At 50.1% G+C, this 14,802-nt stretch overlaps 1 protein-coding gene across 1 annotated transcript in view; it reads left to right on the top strand.

The window, feature by feature from the left end:
- ghra (growth hormone receptor a) overlaps window positions 1–14,802 on the top strand; it is a 156,361-nt gene that overhangs the window by 14,096 nt on the left and 127,463 nt on the right. The window contains exon 2 of the mRNA XM_038803919.1: window positions 3,536–3,623. Coding sequence (XP_038659847.1) covers window positions 3,554–3,623 — 70 coding nt within the window. The 5' untranslated portion in view covers window positions 3,536–3,553. The remainder of the gene's footprint in view (window positions 1–3,535; window positions 3,624–14,802) is intronic.

Here is a 14,802-nt window from a genome sequence, read left to right on the forward strand (position 1 = left end):
ACCCGATCGTGGGACAGAGTCCGATCCGATCGTGGGACAGTGTCAGACCCGATCGTGGGACAGGGTCAGATCCGATCGTGGGACAGTGTCAGACCCGATCGTGGGACAGGTCGGACCCGATCGTGGGACAGAGTCGGACCCGATCGTGGGACAGAGTCGGACCCGATCGTGGACAGTGTCGGACCCGATCGTGGGACGGTGGTCAGACCCGATCGTGGGACAGAGTCGGACCCGATCGTGGGACAGTGTCGGACCCGATCGTGGGACAGTGTCGGACCCGATCGTGGGACAGGGTCAGATCCGATCGTGGGACAGTGTCGGGTCAGATCCGATCGTGGGACAGGGTCAGATCCGATCGTGGGACAGTGTCGGGTCAGATCCGATCGTGGGACAGTGTCTGACCCGATCGTGGGACAGTGTCGGACCCGATTGTGGGACAGTGTCCGATCCGATCGTGGGACAGAGTCGGGCCCGATCGTGGGACGGTGTCGGGTCGGACCCGATCGTGGGTCAGTGTCGGACCCGATCGTGGGACAGTGTCGGACCCGATCGTGGGACGCTGTCGGACCCGATCGTGGGACAGTGTCGGGTCGGACCCGATCGTGGGACAGTGTCGGACCCGATCGTGGGACAGTGTCGGGTCGGACCCGATCGTGGGACAGTGTCGGGTCGGACCCGATCGTGGGACAGTGTCGGGTCGGACCCGATCGTGGGACAGTGTCGGACCCGATCGTGGGACAGAGTCGGACCCGATCGTGGGACAGTGTCCGATCCGATCGTGGGACAGTGTCGGACCCGATCGTGGGACAGTGTCGGGTCGGACCCGATCGTGGGACAGAGTCGGACCCGATCGTGGGACAGTGTCGGACCCGATCGTGGGACAGTGTCAGACCCGATCGTGGGACAGAGTCGGACCCGATCGTGGGACAGTGTCGGACCCGATCGTGGGACAGAGTCAGACCCGATCGTGGGACAGTGTCGGACCCGATCGTGGGACAGTGTCCGATCCGATCGTGGGACAGTGTCCGATCCGATCGTGGGACAGTGTCCGATCCGATCGTGGGACAGTGTCCGATCCGATCGTGGGACAGTGTCGGACCCGATCGTGGGACAGTGTCCGATCCGATCGTGGGACAGTGTCGGACCCGATCGTGGGACAGTGTCCGATCCGATCGTGGGACAGTGTCGGACCCGATCGTGGGACAGTGTCCGATCCGATCGTGGGACAGTGTCGGACCCGATCGTGGGACAGTGTCGGACCCGATCGTGGGACAGAGTCAGATCCGATCGTGGGACAGTGTCCGATCCGATCGTGGGACAGTGTCGGACCCGATCGTGGGACAGTGTCGGACCCGATCGTGGGACGCTGTCAGATCCGATCGTGGGACAGTGTCAGACCCGATCGTGGGACAGAGTCAGATCCGATCGTGGGACAGAGTCAGACCCGATCGTGGGACAGAGTCGGACCCGATCGTGGGACAGTGTCGGGTCGGACCCGATCGTGGGACAGAGTCGGATCCGATCGTGGGACAGTGTCGGACCCGATCGTGGGACAGAGTCGGATCCGATCGTGGGACAGTGTCAGACCCGATCGTGGGACAGTGTCGGACCCGATCGTGGGACAGAGTCGGACCCGATCGTGGGACAGAGTCGGACCCGATCGTGGGACAGTGTCGGACCCGATCGTGGGACAGTGTCGGACCCGATCGTGGGACAGAGTCAGACCCGATCGTGGGACAGAGTCGGACCCGATCGTGGGACAGTGTCGGACCCGATCGTGGGACAGTGTCGGGTCGGACCCGATCGTGGGACAGAGTCGGATCCGATCGTGGGACAGTGTCGGGTCGGACCCGATCGTGGGACAGTGTCGGACCCGATCGTGGGACAGTGTCGGACCCGATCGTGGGACAGTGTCGGACCCGATCGTGGGACAGTGTCGGACCCGATCGTGGGACAGTGTCGGACCCGATCGTGGGACAGTGTCCGATCCGATCGTGGGACAGTGTCGGACCCGATCGTGGGTCCGACGCCCAAGTCTCCGCTCCCGCGCCGAGCGCAATTTCGGCTCAGAGAATCATGCCCAAGGTATTTTATTGAGATGGTGTATAAGTTTACTCTGTATCTAACCCCGTGCTGTACCTGTCCTGGGAGTGTTTGATGGGGACAGTGTAGAGGGAGCTTTACTCTGCATCTAACCCCGTGCTGTACCTGTCCTGGGAGTGTTTGATGGGGACAGTGTAGAGGGAGCTTTACTCTGTATCTAACCCCGTGCTGTACCTGTCCTGGGAATGTTTGATGGGGACAGTGTAGAGGGAGGTTTACTCTGTATCTAACCCCGTGCTGTACCTGTCCTGGGAGTGTTTGATGGGGACAGTGCAGAGGGAGCTTTACTCTGTATCTAACCCCGTGCTGTACCTGTCCTGGGAATGTTTGATGGGGACAGTGTAGAGGGAGGTTTACTCTGTATCTAACCCCGTGCTGTACCTGTCCTGGGAGTGTTTGATGGGGACAGTGTAGAGGGAGCTTTACTCTGTATCTAACGCCGTGCTGTACCTGTCCTGGGAGTGTTTGATGGGGACAGTGTAGAGGGAGCTTTACTCTGTATCTAACCCCGTGCTGTACCTGTCCTGGGAGTGTTTGATGGGGACAGTGTAGAGGGAGCTTTACTCTGTATCTAACCCCGTGCTGTACCTGTCCTGGGAGTGTTTGATGGGGACAGTGTAGAGGGAGCTTTACTCTGTATCTAACCTCGTGCTGTACCTGTCCTGGGAGTGTTTGATGGGGACAGTGTAGAGGGAGCTTTACTCTGTATCTAACCCCGTGCTGTACCTGTCCTGGGAGTGTTTGATGGGGACAGTGTAGAGGGAGCTTTACTCTGTCTCTAACCCCGTGCAGTACCTGTCCTGGGAGTGGGACAGTGTAGAGGGAGCTTTACTCTGTATCTAACCCCGTGCTGTACCTGTCCTGGGAGTGTTTGATGGGGACAGTGTAGAGGGAGCTTTACTCTGTATCTAACCTCGTGCTGTACCTGTCCTGGGAGTGTTTGATGGGGACAGTGTTAAGGGAGTTTTACTGTAAGACTCTGTAGGTAAGACACAGTCCTGGCAGTGTCTAATTGGTAAAGTTAGCTGTAAGTATATAAGTTCCAGGCTAATTTTTGCTCCAGACTGTTTGATTTGACCCACAATGTCAGTGTGGTAAAGATGTTTTTAAGTCTCTGAGCCTGACAGGGATTGGAAATGACGAATTGGTCTGTACCTGCAGCAAGTCCAGTGACTGAACGATCTCTCAATGTCTGAATATTGGTGGTAATATGATGGACCTTCTTCATGAGGTTCGCCTGGTAGAAAAACCTCTTCACAGTTGAGGGGACAGTGGTGAGGTGCCTTCTTGAACCTCTGCAGTCGCTGAGGTGTAGATACACCCACTGTGCTGTTAGGGAGTTAGTTCCAGGATTTTAGGGAACGGCTGATATATTTCCCAGTCAGGGTGGTGTAATATTGACGTTAATCCTCAAATTTCATTGTACTTGCAGGTCACTCTGGATTGAATTATGGCTGCGCTCTGGGTCACCTGGTGTTCACTGGCTGTGCTTTTCATTGACTCCGTTTACTCCTCTGATGGTAAGTTTATTCATGTCAGTGATGTCTGGAGGTGTAATGTGTGTTGAAAGGAGTAAAGGAGGAAGTTGGCTGAGAATGTGTTTCCTGATCTGGGAAAGTGGGGGTTTGGACAATTAAGTAGCAATTTATATTCATTGGAAAGCAAGTCACTGGGCTTTAGGTTGCCGCCTGTCTGGCTGGTGGACTGATGGACCAGCTGGCCTTGATGTTTTAGCTGCAACCTCGATCCAAGGCAAGTTGGACAATCAGGGCCCAAATAAAATGTAATTTGCCATCCAGTGCAACATCGCAATCGGTGGAGGGAGGGAGGGAGGTCTCACAGCCCCTCCCACCTGCCCCAAACATAAAACTCAGCTCTCCACGTCCAATGTGCACGCACAGCATCAAAAACAAGCTGGGGGTTTGCAGATTATAACTTGCTGGGAGCTGGCAGCACGGTGGCGCAGTGGTTAGCACTGCTGCCTCACGGCGCTGAGGTCCCAGGTTCGATCCCGGCTCTGGGTCACTGTCCGTGTGGAGTTTGCACGTTCTCCCCGTGTCTGCGTGGGTTTCGCCCCCACACAACCCAAAGATGTGCAGGGTAGGTGGATTGGCCACGCTAAATTGCCCTTCAATTGGAAAGAATGAATTGGGTATTCTAAATAAAAAAAATTCAAAAGAATTTGCTGAGAGCTGCGAGGTGGATTGGGGATAAATGTACGAAGGAGAAGCTGGGGCTAATTCTCCTTCAAACACAGTAGATTGAGCGAAGATTGGACAAGGGATATTCAAAACCATGAACAGGTTAAATAAGGAGAAGTTCTTTCCAATAGAAACACAGAAAGAGCAAGACGAGGCCATTCGGCCCATCGAGCCGGCTCCACCATTAGTGTAATCATGGCCATTCATCCAACTCAATACCCTCTTCCCCCTTTCCCCTCACATCCTTTCGCCCCAAGAGCTATATCCAACTGCTTCTTTGATAAACATTTTTATTGAGTGTTTGGTTTACAGAGCTGATATAAATATGAACCATCGTTGGGAGATGAAACAAAAACAAAGAGAGAAAGATAAAAAGTAGAACTGAAACTATTTACACATCGCAGCTTCCTTTCTTTTTCCTCCTTACGGTATTTCCAGTGCCGATTGTGGTCCCATACGTTTCTCCTCCCACAGGTGTTCTCTTTGTCTTCTCCTCTTCCCCGCCTTGGTTCAGGTTGTTGCATCTGCTACCGCCCCCCCTTTGTGTCTCATGTTCCTCTGAATGAGCTTGGTTGAGTTCCATGTTTCCCTGACCACCCACCTCTCCGCCCACCCTCCCCGTCTTCCTTACTTTGCCGTAGCAACCTCCTCCTGTTCTTTGGCTCCCTAGTTATTGGCCACAAACAGGCCAACCATAGCCTCCACCCAATCAAACCCCCTCAGAATCATAGAATCATAGAATTTACCATGCAGAGGAAGGCCATTTGGCCCATCGAGTCTGCACCAGCCCTTGGAAAGAGCACCCCATTTAAGCCCACACTTCCAACCTACCCCGTAACCCAGTAACCCCACCTAACCTTTTTGGACACTGAGGGACAATTTAGCACGTGGCCAATCCACCGAACATGCACATCTTTGGACTGTGGGAGGAAACCGGAGCACCCGGAGGAAACCCACGCACGCACGGGGAGAATGTGCAGACTCCACACAGACAGTGACCCAGCGGGAAATCGAACCCCGTCCCCGGCACAGTGCAGCAACCGTGCCAACCACTGATCTCCTCCAAAAGGAGGAACCAGCAGGGTCAGTAACCAGAGGAAATAGATTGAAAGTAATTGACAGGAGAGCCAGAGGCAAAATGGAAGGGATTTATATTAACGCTGTAAGTTATTTGAATCTACGATGAACTGTCTGATTCAGTAAAAATGGCTGAGTGGGAAGTGGATCAGTACCTTGAAGGGGAAACGTTTGCAGGGCTTTGGAGAAAGTGAAGGTGAATAGCGCTAATTGGATGGCGCTTTCAAAGAGCAGATGGGCTGAATGGTCTCTTGGGCTTTATCATTCTCTAATTATGTGGCGTTCGGATGAGGTGAAGAAGGGCGTGAGGCAGCTTGTGTGGACCATTAATACCAGTATACACCAGTTGATGCCAGTATACACCAGTTGATGCCAGTATACACCAGTTGATGCCAGTATACACCAATTGATACCAGTATACACCTGTTGATGCCAGTATACACCAGTTGATGCCAGTATACACCAATTGATACCAGTATACACCTGTTGATGCCAGTATACACCAGTTGATACCAGTATACACCAGTTGATACCAGTATACACCAGTTGATGCCAGTATACACCAATTGATACCAGTATACACCTGTTGATGCCAGTATACACCAGTTGATACCAGTATACACCAGTTGATACCAGTATACACCAGTTGATACCAGTATACACCAATTGATACCAGTATACACCTGTTGATGCCAGTATACACCAGTTGATGCCAGTATACACCAGTTGATGCCAGTATACACCAGTTGATGCCAGTATACTCCAGTTGATACCAGTATACACCAGTTGATACCAGTATACACCAGTTGATGCCAGTATACACCAATTGATACCAGTATACACCTGTTGATGCCAGTATACACCAGTTGATGCCAGTATACACCAATTGATACCAGTATACACCTGTTGATGCCAGTATACACCAGTTGATGCCAGTATACACCAATTGATACCAGTATACACCTGTTGATGCCAGTATACACCAGTTGATACCAGTATACACCAGTTGATACCAGTATACACCTGTTGATACCAGTATACACCTGTTGATGCCAGTATACACCAATTGATACCAGTATACACCTGTTGATGCCAGTATACACCAGTTGATGCCAGTATACACCAGTTGATGCCAGTATACACCAGTTGATGCCAGTATACTCCAGTTGATACCAGTATACACCAGTTGATACCAGTATACACCAGTTGATACCAGTATACACCAGTTGATGCCAGTATACACCAGTTGATATCAGTATACACCAGTTGATACCAGTATACACCAGTTGATACCAGTATACTCCAGTTGATACCAGTATACACCAGTTGATGCCAGTATACACCAGTTGATGCCAGTATACACCAGTTGATACCAGTATATACCAGTTGATGCCAGTATACACCAGTTGATATCAGTATACACCAGTTGATACCAGTATACACCAGTTGATACCAGTACACACCAGTATACTCCAGTTGATACCAGTATACACCAGTTGATGCCAGTATACACCAGTTGATATCAGTATACACCAGTTGATACCAGTATACACCAGTTGATACCAGTATACTCCAGTTGATACCAGTATACATCAGTTGAAACCAGTATACTCCAGTTGATACCAGTATACTCCAGTTGATACCAGTATACTCCAGTTGAAACCAGTATACTCCAGTTGATACCAGTATACTCAAGTTGATACCAGTATACACCAGTTGATACCAGTATACACCAATTGATACCAGTATACTCCAGTTGATACCAGTATACTCCAGTTGATACCAGTATATACCTGTCGATACCAGTATACACCAGTTGATACCAGTATACACCAGTTGATGCCAGTATACACCAGTTGATACCAGTATACTCCAGTTGATACCAGTATACACCAGTTGATACCAGTATACACCAGTTGATACCAGTATACACCAGTTGATACCAGTATACACCAGTTGATACCAGTATACACCTGTTGATACCAGTATGCACCAGTTGATACCAGTATACTCCAGTTGATACCAGTATACACCAGTTGATGCCAGTATACACCAGTTGATACCTGTATACACCAGTTGATACCAGTATACACCAGTTGATACCAGTATACACCAGTTGATACCATTATACTCCAGTTGATACCAGTATACACCTGTTGATACCAGTATACACCTGTTGATACCAGTATACATCAGTTGATGCCAGTATACACCAGTTGATACCAGTATACTCCAGTTGATACCAGTATACATCAGTTGATACCAGTATACTCCAGTTGATACCAGTATACACCAATTGATACCAGTATGCACCAGTTGATACCAGTATACACCAGTTGATACCAGTATACACCAGTTGATACCATTATACTCCAGTTGATACCAGTATACACCTGTTGATACCAGTATACACCAGTTGATACCAGTATACTCCAGTTGATACCAGTATACATCAGTTGATGCCAGTATACTCCAGTTGATACCAGTATACATCAGTTGATGCCAGTATACACCAGTTGATACCAGTATACACCAGTTGATACCAGTATACACCAGTTGATACCAGTATACACCAATTGATACCAGTATGCACCAGTTGATACCAGTATACACCAGTTGATACCAGTATACTCCAGTTGATACCAGTATACATCAGTTGATGCCAGTATACACCAGTTGATACCAGTATACTCCAGTTGATACCAGTATACATCAGTTGATGCCAGTATACACCAGTTGAGCCAAAGGTTTCTGTGCGGATTGAAAGAACGGAAATTCAGGTTTGACTGTCAGCTGGGGATCATTTCTATTCCCCAGAATCTTCACTATGTCAGGCCTGTGGTCGCAGAGCCGAAGAACAGATACCAATAGGAGTTGGCCAGGGATGAGATTGAAGGTTGCAAAAGACGGAGATGGTCTAATTTACAGCATCCCCTTTCACGTCCCTCCAAATGTGTTCACAATTTGACAATCTTCTCCGCTGACTGATTTCAACGGCATGATTTAAAACTCTGCGGATATCATTTTGTGGATGTCACTTTGTCATAACCAGCCAGCCATTCCAAAGTTCCAAATCGCAATACTTCACCGTTATCGGGTAAAACCTTTGTGAGTGGCAGTATGCGAGGGTGCAAAAGGCCTGGAGAAATGATCAGTGGTTTCTGCAGGCTAACGGTGACAGCCCGTTTATTGAAAGCAGCCTGATGCCGCACACCCGTTGCTGCACAATGTGGCGGAGCTGGGAAAGGTCACTGATTCGTACAGTTTAATGGATTTGTTGCAGTTCCTTCTGAAAGCTATTTGCTATTCACTTGGAGAAGCCGATCAGCACAATTTCCAGTAAAACCTCCCAAAGCAGGTGGAGTACGCAGAATATAATCCAGGCATGTACTTGTCAGTGTGACAGTAATCTGTGAAAGACCCTACCCTCACGTTGGAGTGTTGGTGACAGGGCGTGGTCCCATTCGGTGACATCTGAATAAATGGCTGATGCTTGTAAATGCCGAACTCCTTGGGGAGCGAGAAGATCTTAGTGCTGGTGAGCTGCCTTCCTGAACCGCTGCAGTCATTGAGGTGTAGGTACACCCCCTGTGCTGTTAGGGAGAACATTCCAAGATGTTGCCCCAGCGACAGTGAAGGAACGGCCGATATATTTCCAAGTCGGGGCGGTGAGTGACTTTAATAATACACTTATTGTCACGAGTAGGCTTCAGTGAAGTTACTGTGAAAAGCCCCTAGTCGCCACATTCCGCCGCCTGTTCGGGGAGGCCGGGACGAGAACTTGGAGGGGAACCTCCAGGTGGTGGGGTTCCCAGGTATCTGCTGCTCCTGTCCTTCTAGATGGTGGTGGTCGTTGGTTTGGAAAGTGCTGCCTGAGGAACCTTTTTGAAATATAGAAGCCCTACAGTGTAGAAGGAGGCCATTCGGCCCATCGATTCTGCACCAACCCTCTGACAGAGCATTCCAGAGGATTTCACTCCCCATCCCCGTAACCCCCACCTAATCTGCACATCTGTGGATACTAAGAGGCAATTTAGCACGGTCAATCCACCTAAACTGCACATCTTTGAACTGTGGGAGGAAACCGGGGCACCCGGAAGAAACCCACGCAGACACGGGGAGAACGTGCAGACTCCGCACAGACAGTGACCCGAGGCCGGAATTGAACTGTGACCCTGGAGCTCTGAGGTAGCAGTGCTAACCACCGAGTTCCTGCAGTGCATCTTGTACATGGTACACACGGCTGCTGCTGTTTATTGGTGGTGGAGGGACTGAATGTCTGTGGAAGGGGAGCAATCAAGCGGGGCTGCTTTGTCCTGGATGGTGTTGAGCTTCTTGAGTGTTGTTGAGCTGCGCTCATCCAGGCAAGTGGAGAGCATTCCATTACACTCCTGCCTTGTGCCTTGTAGATGGTGGACAGGCTTTGGGGGGGGGGGGTCAGGGGGCTGCCATTCAGGCCTTCACTTATCCTTCAACCCACATTTCCTCAGCCGATTGTCTGGCTCTTTGTCTTGGTGCTGTTTACGCGACTGTGCTGTCAGTTCATTGGTTGCTGAGTTTCCAGGCACCGTCCCTCTGACTTTACCGGGCTGCAAGCTGATCTGGGGAAGTCATGAGGTCACGAAACGTGTTTCTCAGCATGTTGGTTTGTTTATCGTCAGAGAAAGACAAATAGAACATAGAACAGACAGTGCAGAAGGAGGCCATTCGGCCCATCGAGTCTACACTGACCCACTTAAGCCCTCACCTCCACTCTATCCCCGTAACCCAATAACCCCTCCTAAACTTTTTTTGGTCAAGGAGGGCAATTTATCACGGCCAATCCACCTAACCTGCACTTCTTTGGACTGTGGTAGGAAACCGGAGCACCCGGAGGAAACCCACGCAGACACAGGGGGAGAACGTGCAGACTCCGCACAGACAGTGACCCAAGCCGGGAATCGAACCTGGGACCCTGGCGCTGTGACACCACAGTGCTATCCACTTGTGCTACCGTGCTGCCCTAAATGGCGGCAAAGATTTAAAAGACAAGATGAGCTGTGTTATTCTACTTGGACCTGCTGGGCAAACCGGCTTTCTGTGACCTTCCCAGTGACCCTTTGCAGGTCCGTGCGTGAACCCGCTTGGTGTGGCTGTACGAAAGATGGTTCAGGTGCTGGGTGTTGCTCTGGCGATGTAGCTAGCCTCTGTTCCCTGGCCAGCACAACGGAGGAGCCTTCAACACACTGGGCTAAAGTTAACTGAGCGCATGTAAGACTTTAGCACAGAGCTGACATGGCAATTCCAAAATGTAATCTTTTAATTGATAAATAACCATTTCTTATCCCTCAGTGTTTCTTTTTGCTATCCCCATGAGATATTGGGACGTAATTAAAGATTTGAATTCTCAGCAATGAACGAACCAGGACAGATACAAGTGCAGAAAGCAACAAAGACACTAATCAGAAGTACTGACGGCCAGAATTTGAGCATATTGCTGTGTGTCAGTGCTCACGTTCACACACGCACTGCATTCCACCTCCCACAGGGATACATTTTTCACCTTCACTGACTGAACAGTAACAAAGATGTTTCAGGAATTAAGTTCCGTGGAAATGTGCACGGATTTGAGCTAGCTTTCTGTGGAAGAGAATCTGAGCTGATTGAATTAAAGCTAGCGTGATTATTCGGGAGAGCGATGGAGCGAAACCCGGCGAATTGTTGAACTCCCACGGCCGTGATAATCAGAAGATAGACAATCAGGAAGAACCTTTCTCACCCAGATGGTAACTGAGCTGAGCAGGTTTATTCAGAGAGGACACTGAAGTGGACAGAATCAGAGACAATTAGACAAGGTGAATTGGACATCCTGAATTCTCCCTCTGTGTACCTGAACAGGCGCCGGAATATGGCGACTAGGATATTCTCACAGTAACTTCATTGCAGCGTTAATGTGTGCCTACTTGTGACACTAATAAAGATTATTATTATTAGATTAGTCGGTGAAAAAATGATTGGTCGAAATGTACTGTTGCTGAAGTTAGTATTTATTTTAGATTGCTCTTGTTTCTCAGTCTCTTCCACACTGTCTGGAGTCGAGATCAAAGGTGGTAAGGTGGTAAAGATCAAAGGGGCTGGTTTAGCTCACAAGGCTAAATCGCTGGCTTATAAAGCAGACCAAGCTGGCCAGCAGCACGGTTCGATTCCCGTACCAGCCTCCCCGGACAGGCGCCGGAATGTGGCGACTAGGGGCTTTTCACAGTAACTTCATTGAAGCCTATTCGTGACAATAAGCGATTTTCATTTCATAAATCCCCCTCCTGTTTATAGACTATATAGAAATAAGGAACTTATTAAATCGGACCGGACATAATCCTCCTTCAATGAGATCGCTACTCCCCTCCTAATCTCAGAATTGTCCATCATAAAAATGCTTTTCTTTTTCCACACATTGAAATCAAAGTTTACTGCACCAGCTCCTGCTTTGGTTGCTGAAAGTCACCATGACGATGAACTGACGACAATCCTGAGACTGGGTTCAAATCCCACCAAAGGGAAGTGTGAAACCGAGTGAAGTCAGTATTGTAATTCATCCCCTAGAACAAGGAAAATTAGACTGGCATCTACCTGGCAATGGGGAATATTGCCCAGGTGTGTCCTGTACACAAGAAACAGGTCAAATCCAACCCAGCCAATTACCACCCTATCAGTCTACTCTCCATCATCAGCAAAGTGATGGAAGGAGTCATCATCAGTCCTATCAAGCGGCACTTACTCAGCAATAACCTGCTCACGGACACTCAGTTTGGGTTCTGCCAGGGTCACTCAGCTCCTGACCCCATTACAGCCTGGGTTCAAACATGGACAAAAGAGCTGAATGCCAGAGGTGAGGTGAGAGTGACTGCCCTGGGTGACATCAAGGCAGCATTTGACCGAGTGTGGCATCAAGGAGCCCGAGCTAAACTGGATTCAATGGGAATCAGGGGGAAAACTCTCCGCTGGTTGGAGTCATACCCGGCACAAAGGAAGATGGTTGTGGTGGTTGGAAGTCAATCATCTCAGCTCCAGGACATCACAGCAGGAGTTCCTCAGGGTAGTGTCCTCGGCCCAACCAACCAGGCTGCTTCATCATTTGCAACTCCTCAGATAATGAAGCAGTCCATGTCCCAATGCAGCAAGACCTGGACAATATCCAGGCTCGGGGCTGACAAGTGGCAAGTTACATTCGCGCCACACAAGTGCCAGGCAATGACCATCTCCTACAAGAGAGGATCTAACCATCGCCCCTTGACATTCAATGGCATCACCATTGCTGAATCCCCACTATCAACACCCTGGGGTTATCATTGATCAGAAACTGAACTGAGTAGCCATATTTATACTGTGGCTACCACCAGGGCAGGTCAGAGGCTGGGAATTCTACGGTGAGTAACTCACCTCCTGACCCCCCAAAGCCTGTCCACCATCTACAAGGCACACGTCAGGAGTGAGATGGAAAACTCTCCACTGGCCTGGATGAGCGCAGCTCCAACAACACTCAAGAAGCTCAACACCATCCAGGATAAAGCTGCCCCGTTTGTTTGCCACCCCACCCACCACCTTCGACATTCACTCCCGCCTGGCGTAGACACACAATGGCAGCCGTGTATACAACCTTCAAGATGCACTGCAAGAGCTGACTGAGTTCCATAGGCAATGATACCCACATCCAATGAATGAATTAAAAATTGGTACGCTACCTGATTAAGGTACACGTGACTCTGTGACTGTCGATTGAAGTGTACAAGATCCTGAACGGTCTTTAGTGGATGTGAAAAGGATGTTTGCTCTTGTGGGCGGGTCCAGAACTAGGGGGCATTGTTTTAAAATTAGGGGGTCACCCTTTTAGGACCAAGATGAGGAGAAATATTTTTCTGAGGGTTGTGTGACTTTGGACCTCTCTGCCTCAGAAGGCGGTGGAGGTGGGGGGGGGGGGGGGTGTGTCACTGAATACTTTTAAGGTGGGGGTAGACAGATTCCTGCTGTTTAAGGATATCAAAGGTTGCTGCACGTAGGTGGGAATGTGTAATTAGAAACGCAAACAGGTCAGTCATCATCTTATTGAATGGCAGAGCAAGTTCGAGGGGCCGAGTGGCCTACTTCTGCTCCCATTTCGTATGTTCGTGTGCTTCGTCACGCCCTCAGGAGAGTGAAGGATGGGCAGATACATCTGCACCCAAGATGACAGGTTTTTCACAAACACCTCACTGCAAAGCCCAACATCCAACAGCCTTTCCTTTGGTGTCAGAGAGTTTGCCAACGCAGAAAGAGGCCCTTCAGCCCATCGTGTCTGTACCAGCGACCAGCACCTATCAATTCCTATCCCATTTTCCAGCACTTGGTCACTTGCCTTTTGTGCTGTGGTGTTTCACGTGCTTGTCTAAATCCTTCATGAACTGTTGTGAGGGTTCCTGCCCCTGCCACCCTTTCAGGCAGTGAGTTCCAGATTCCCACCGCCCTCTGGATGTAAAGTCCTTTCCGAGGGCAGCACAGTGGCCAGCACTGCTGCCTCACAGCGCCAGGGTCCCAGGTTCAATCCCAGCCTTGGGTCACTGTCTGCGCGGAGCCTGCACGTTCTCCCCATAGAACATAGAACATAGAACAGTACAGCACAGAACAGGCCCTTCGGCCCTCAATGTTGTGCCGAGCCATGATCACCCTACTCAAACCCACGTATCCACCCTATACCCGTAACCCAACAACCCCCCCTTAACCTTACTTTTATTAGGACACTACGGGCAATTTAGCATGGCCAATCCACCTAACCCGCACATCTTTGGACTGTGGGAGGAAACCGGAGCACCCGGAGGAAACCCACGCAGACACGGGGAGGACGTGCAGACTCCACACAGACAGTGACCCAGCCGGGAATCGAACCTGGGACCCTGGAGCTGTGAAGCATTTATGCTAACCACCATGCTACCCTGCTGACCATGTGTGCGTGCGTTTCCTCCGGGTGCTCCGGTTTCCTCCCACAGTCCAAAGATGTGCAGGCAAAGTAGATTGGCCATGATAAATTGCGCCTTAGTAGCCAAAGGCTGGGTGAGGTTGCAGGGAAAGTGTGGGACATTGGGCCATAGTAGTATGGTCTTTCGAAGGATCAGTGCAGTCTCGATGGGCTGAATGGCCTCCTTCTGCACTGTAGGGATTCTATGATTCTATGAAATCCCCTCTAAATCTCCTGCCCATTGACTTAAATCGATGTCCCCGAGTTATTGACCCCTCTACTAAGGGAAAAAGCACCTTCCTCTCCACCCTATCTATGTTCCTCATAATTATATTCACCTCAATCAGGTCCCCCCTCTGGTCCAAGGAGAACAACCCCAGCCTAACCAGCCTCTCTTCACAGCTGCAACGCTCCAGCCCAGGGCAACATCCTGGTGAATCTCCTCTGCATCCCCTC

This window comes from Scyliorhinus canicula, chromosome 8 (assembly GCF_902713615.1).
Source record: "Scyliorhinus canicula chromosome 8, sScyCan1.1, whole genome shotgun sequence".
Taxonomy (NCBI): Eukaryota; Metazoa; Chordata; class Chondrichthyes; order Carcharhiniformes; family Scyliorhinidae; genus Scyliorhinus; species Scyliorhinus canicula.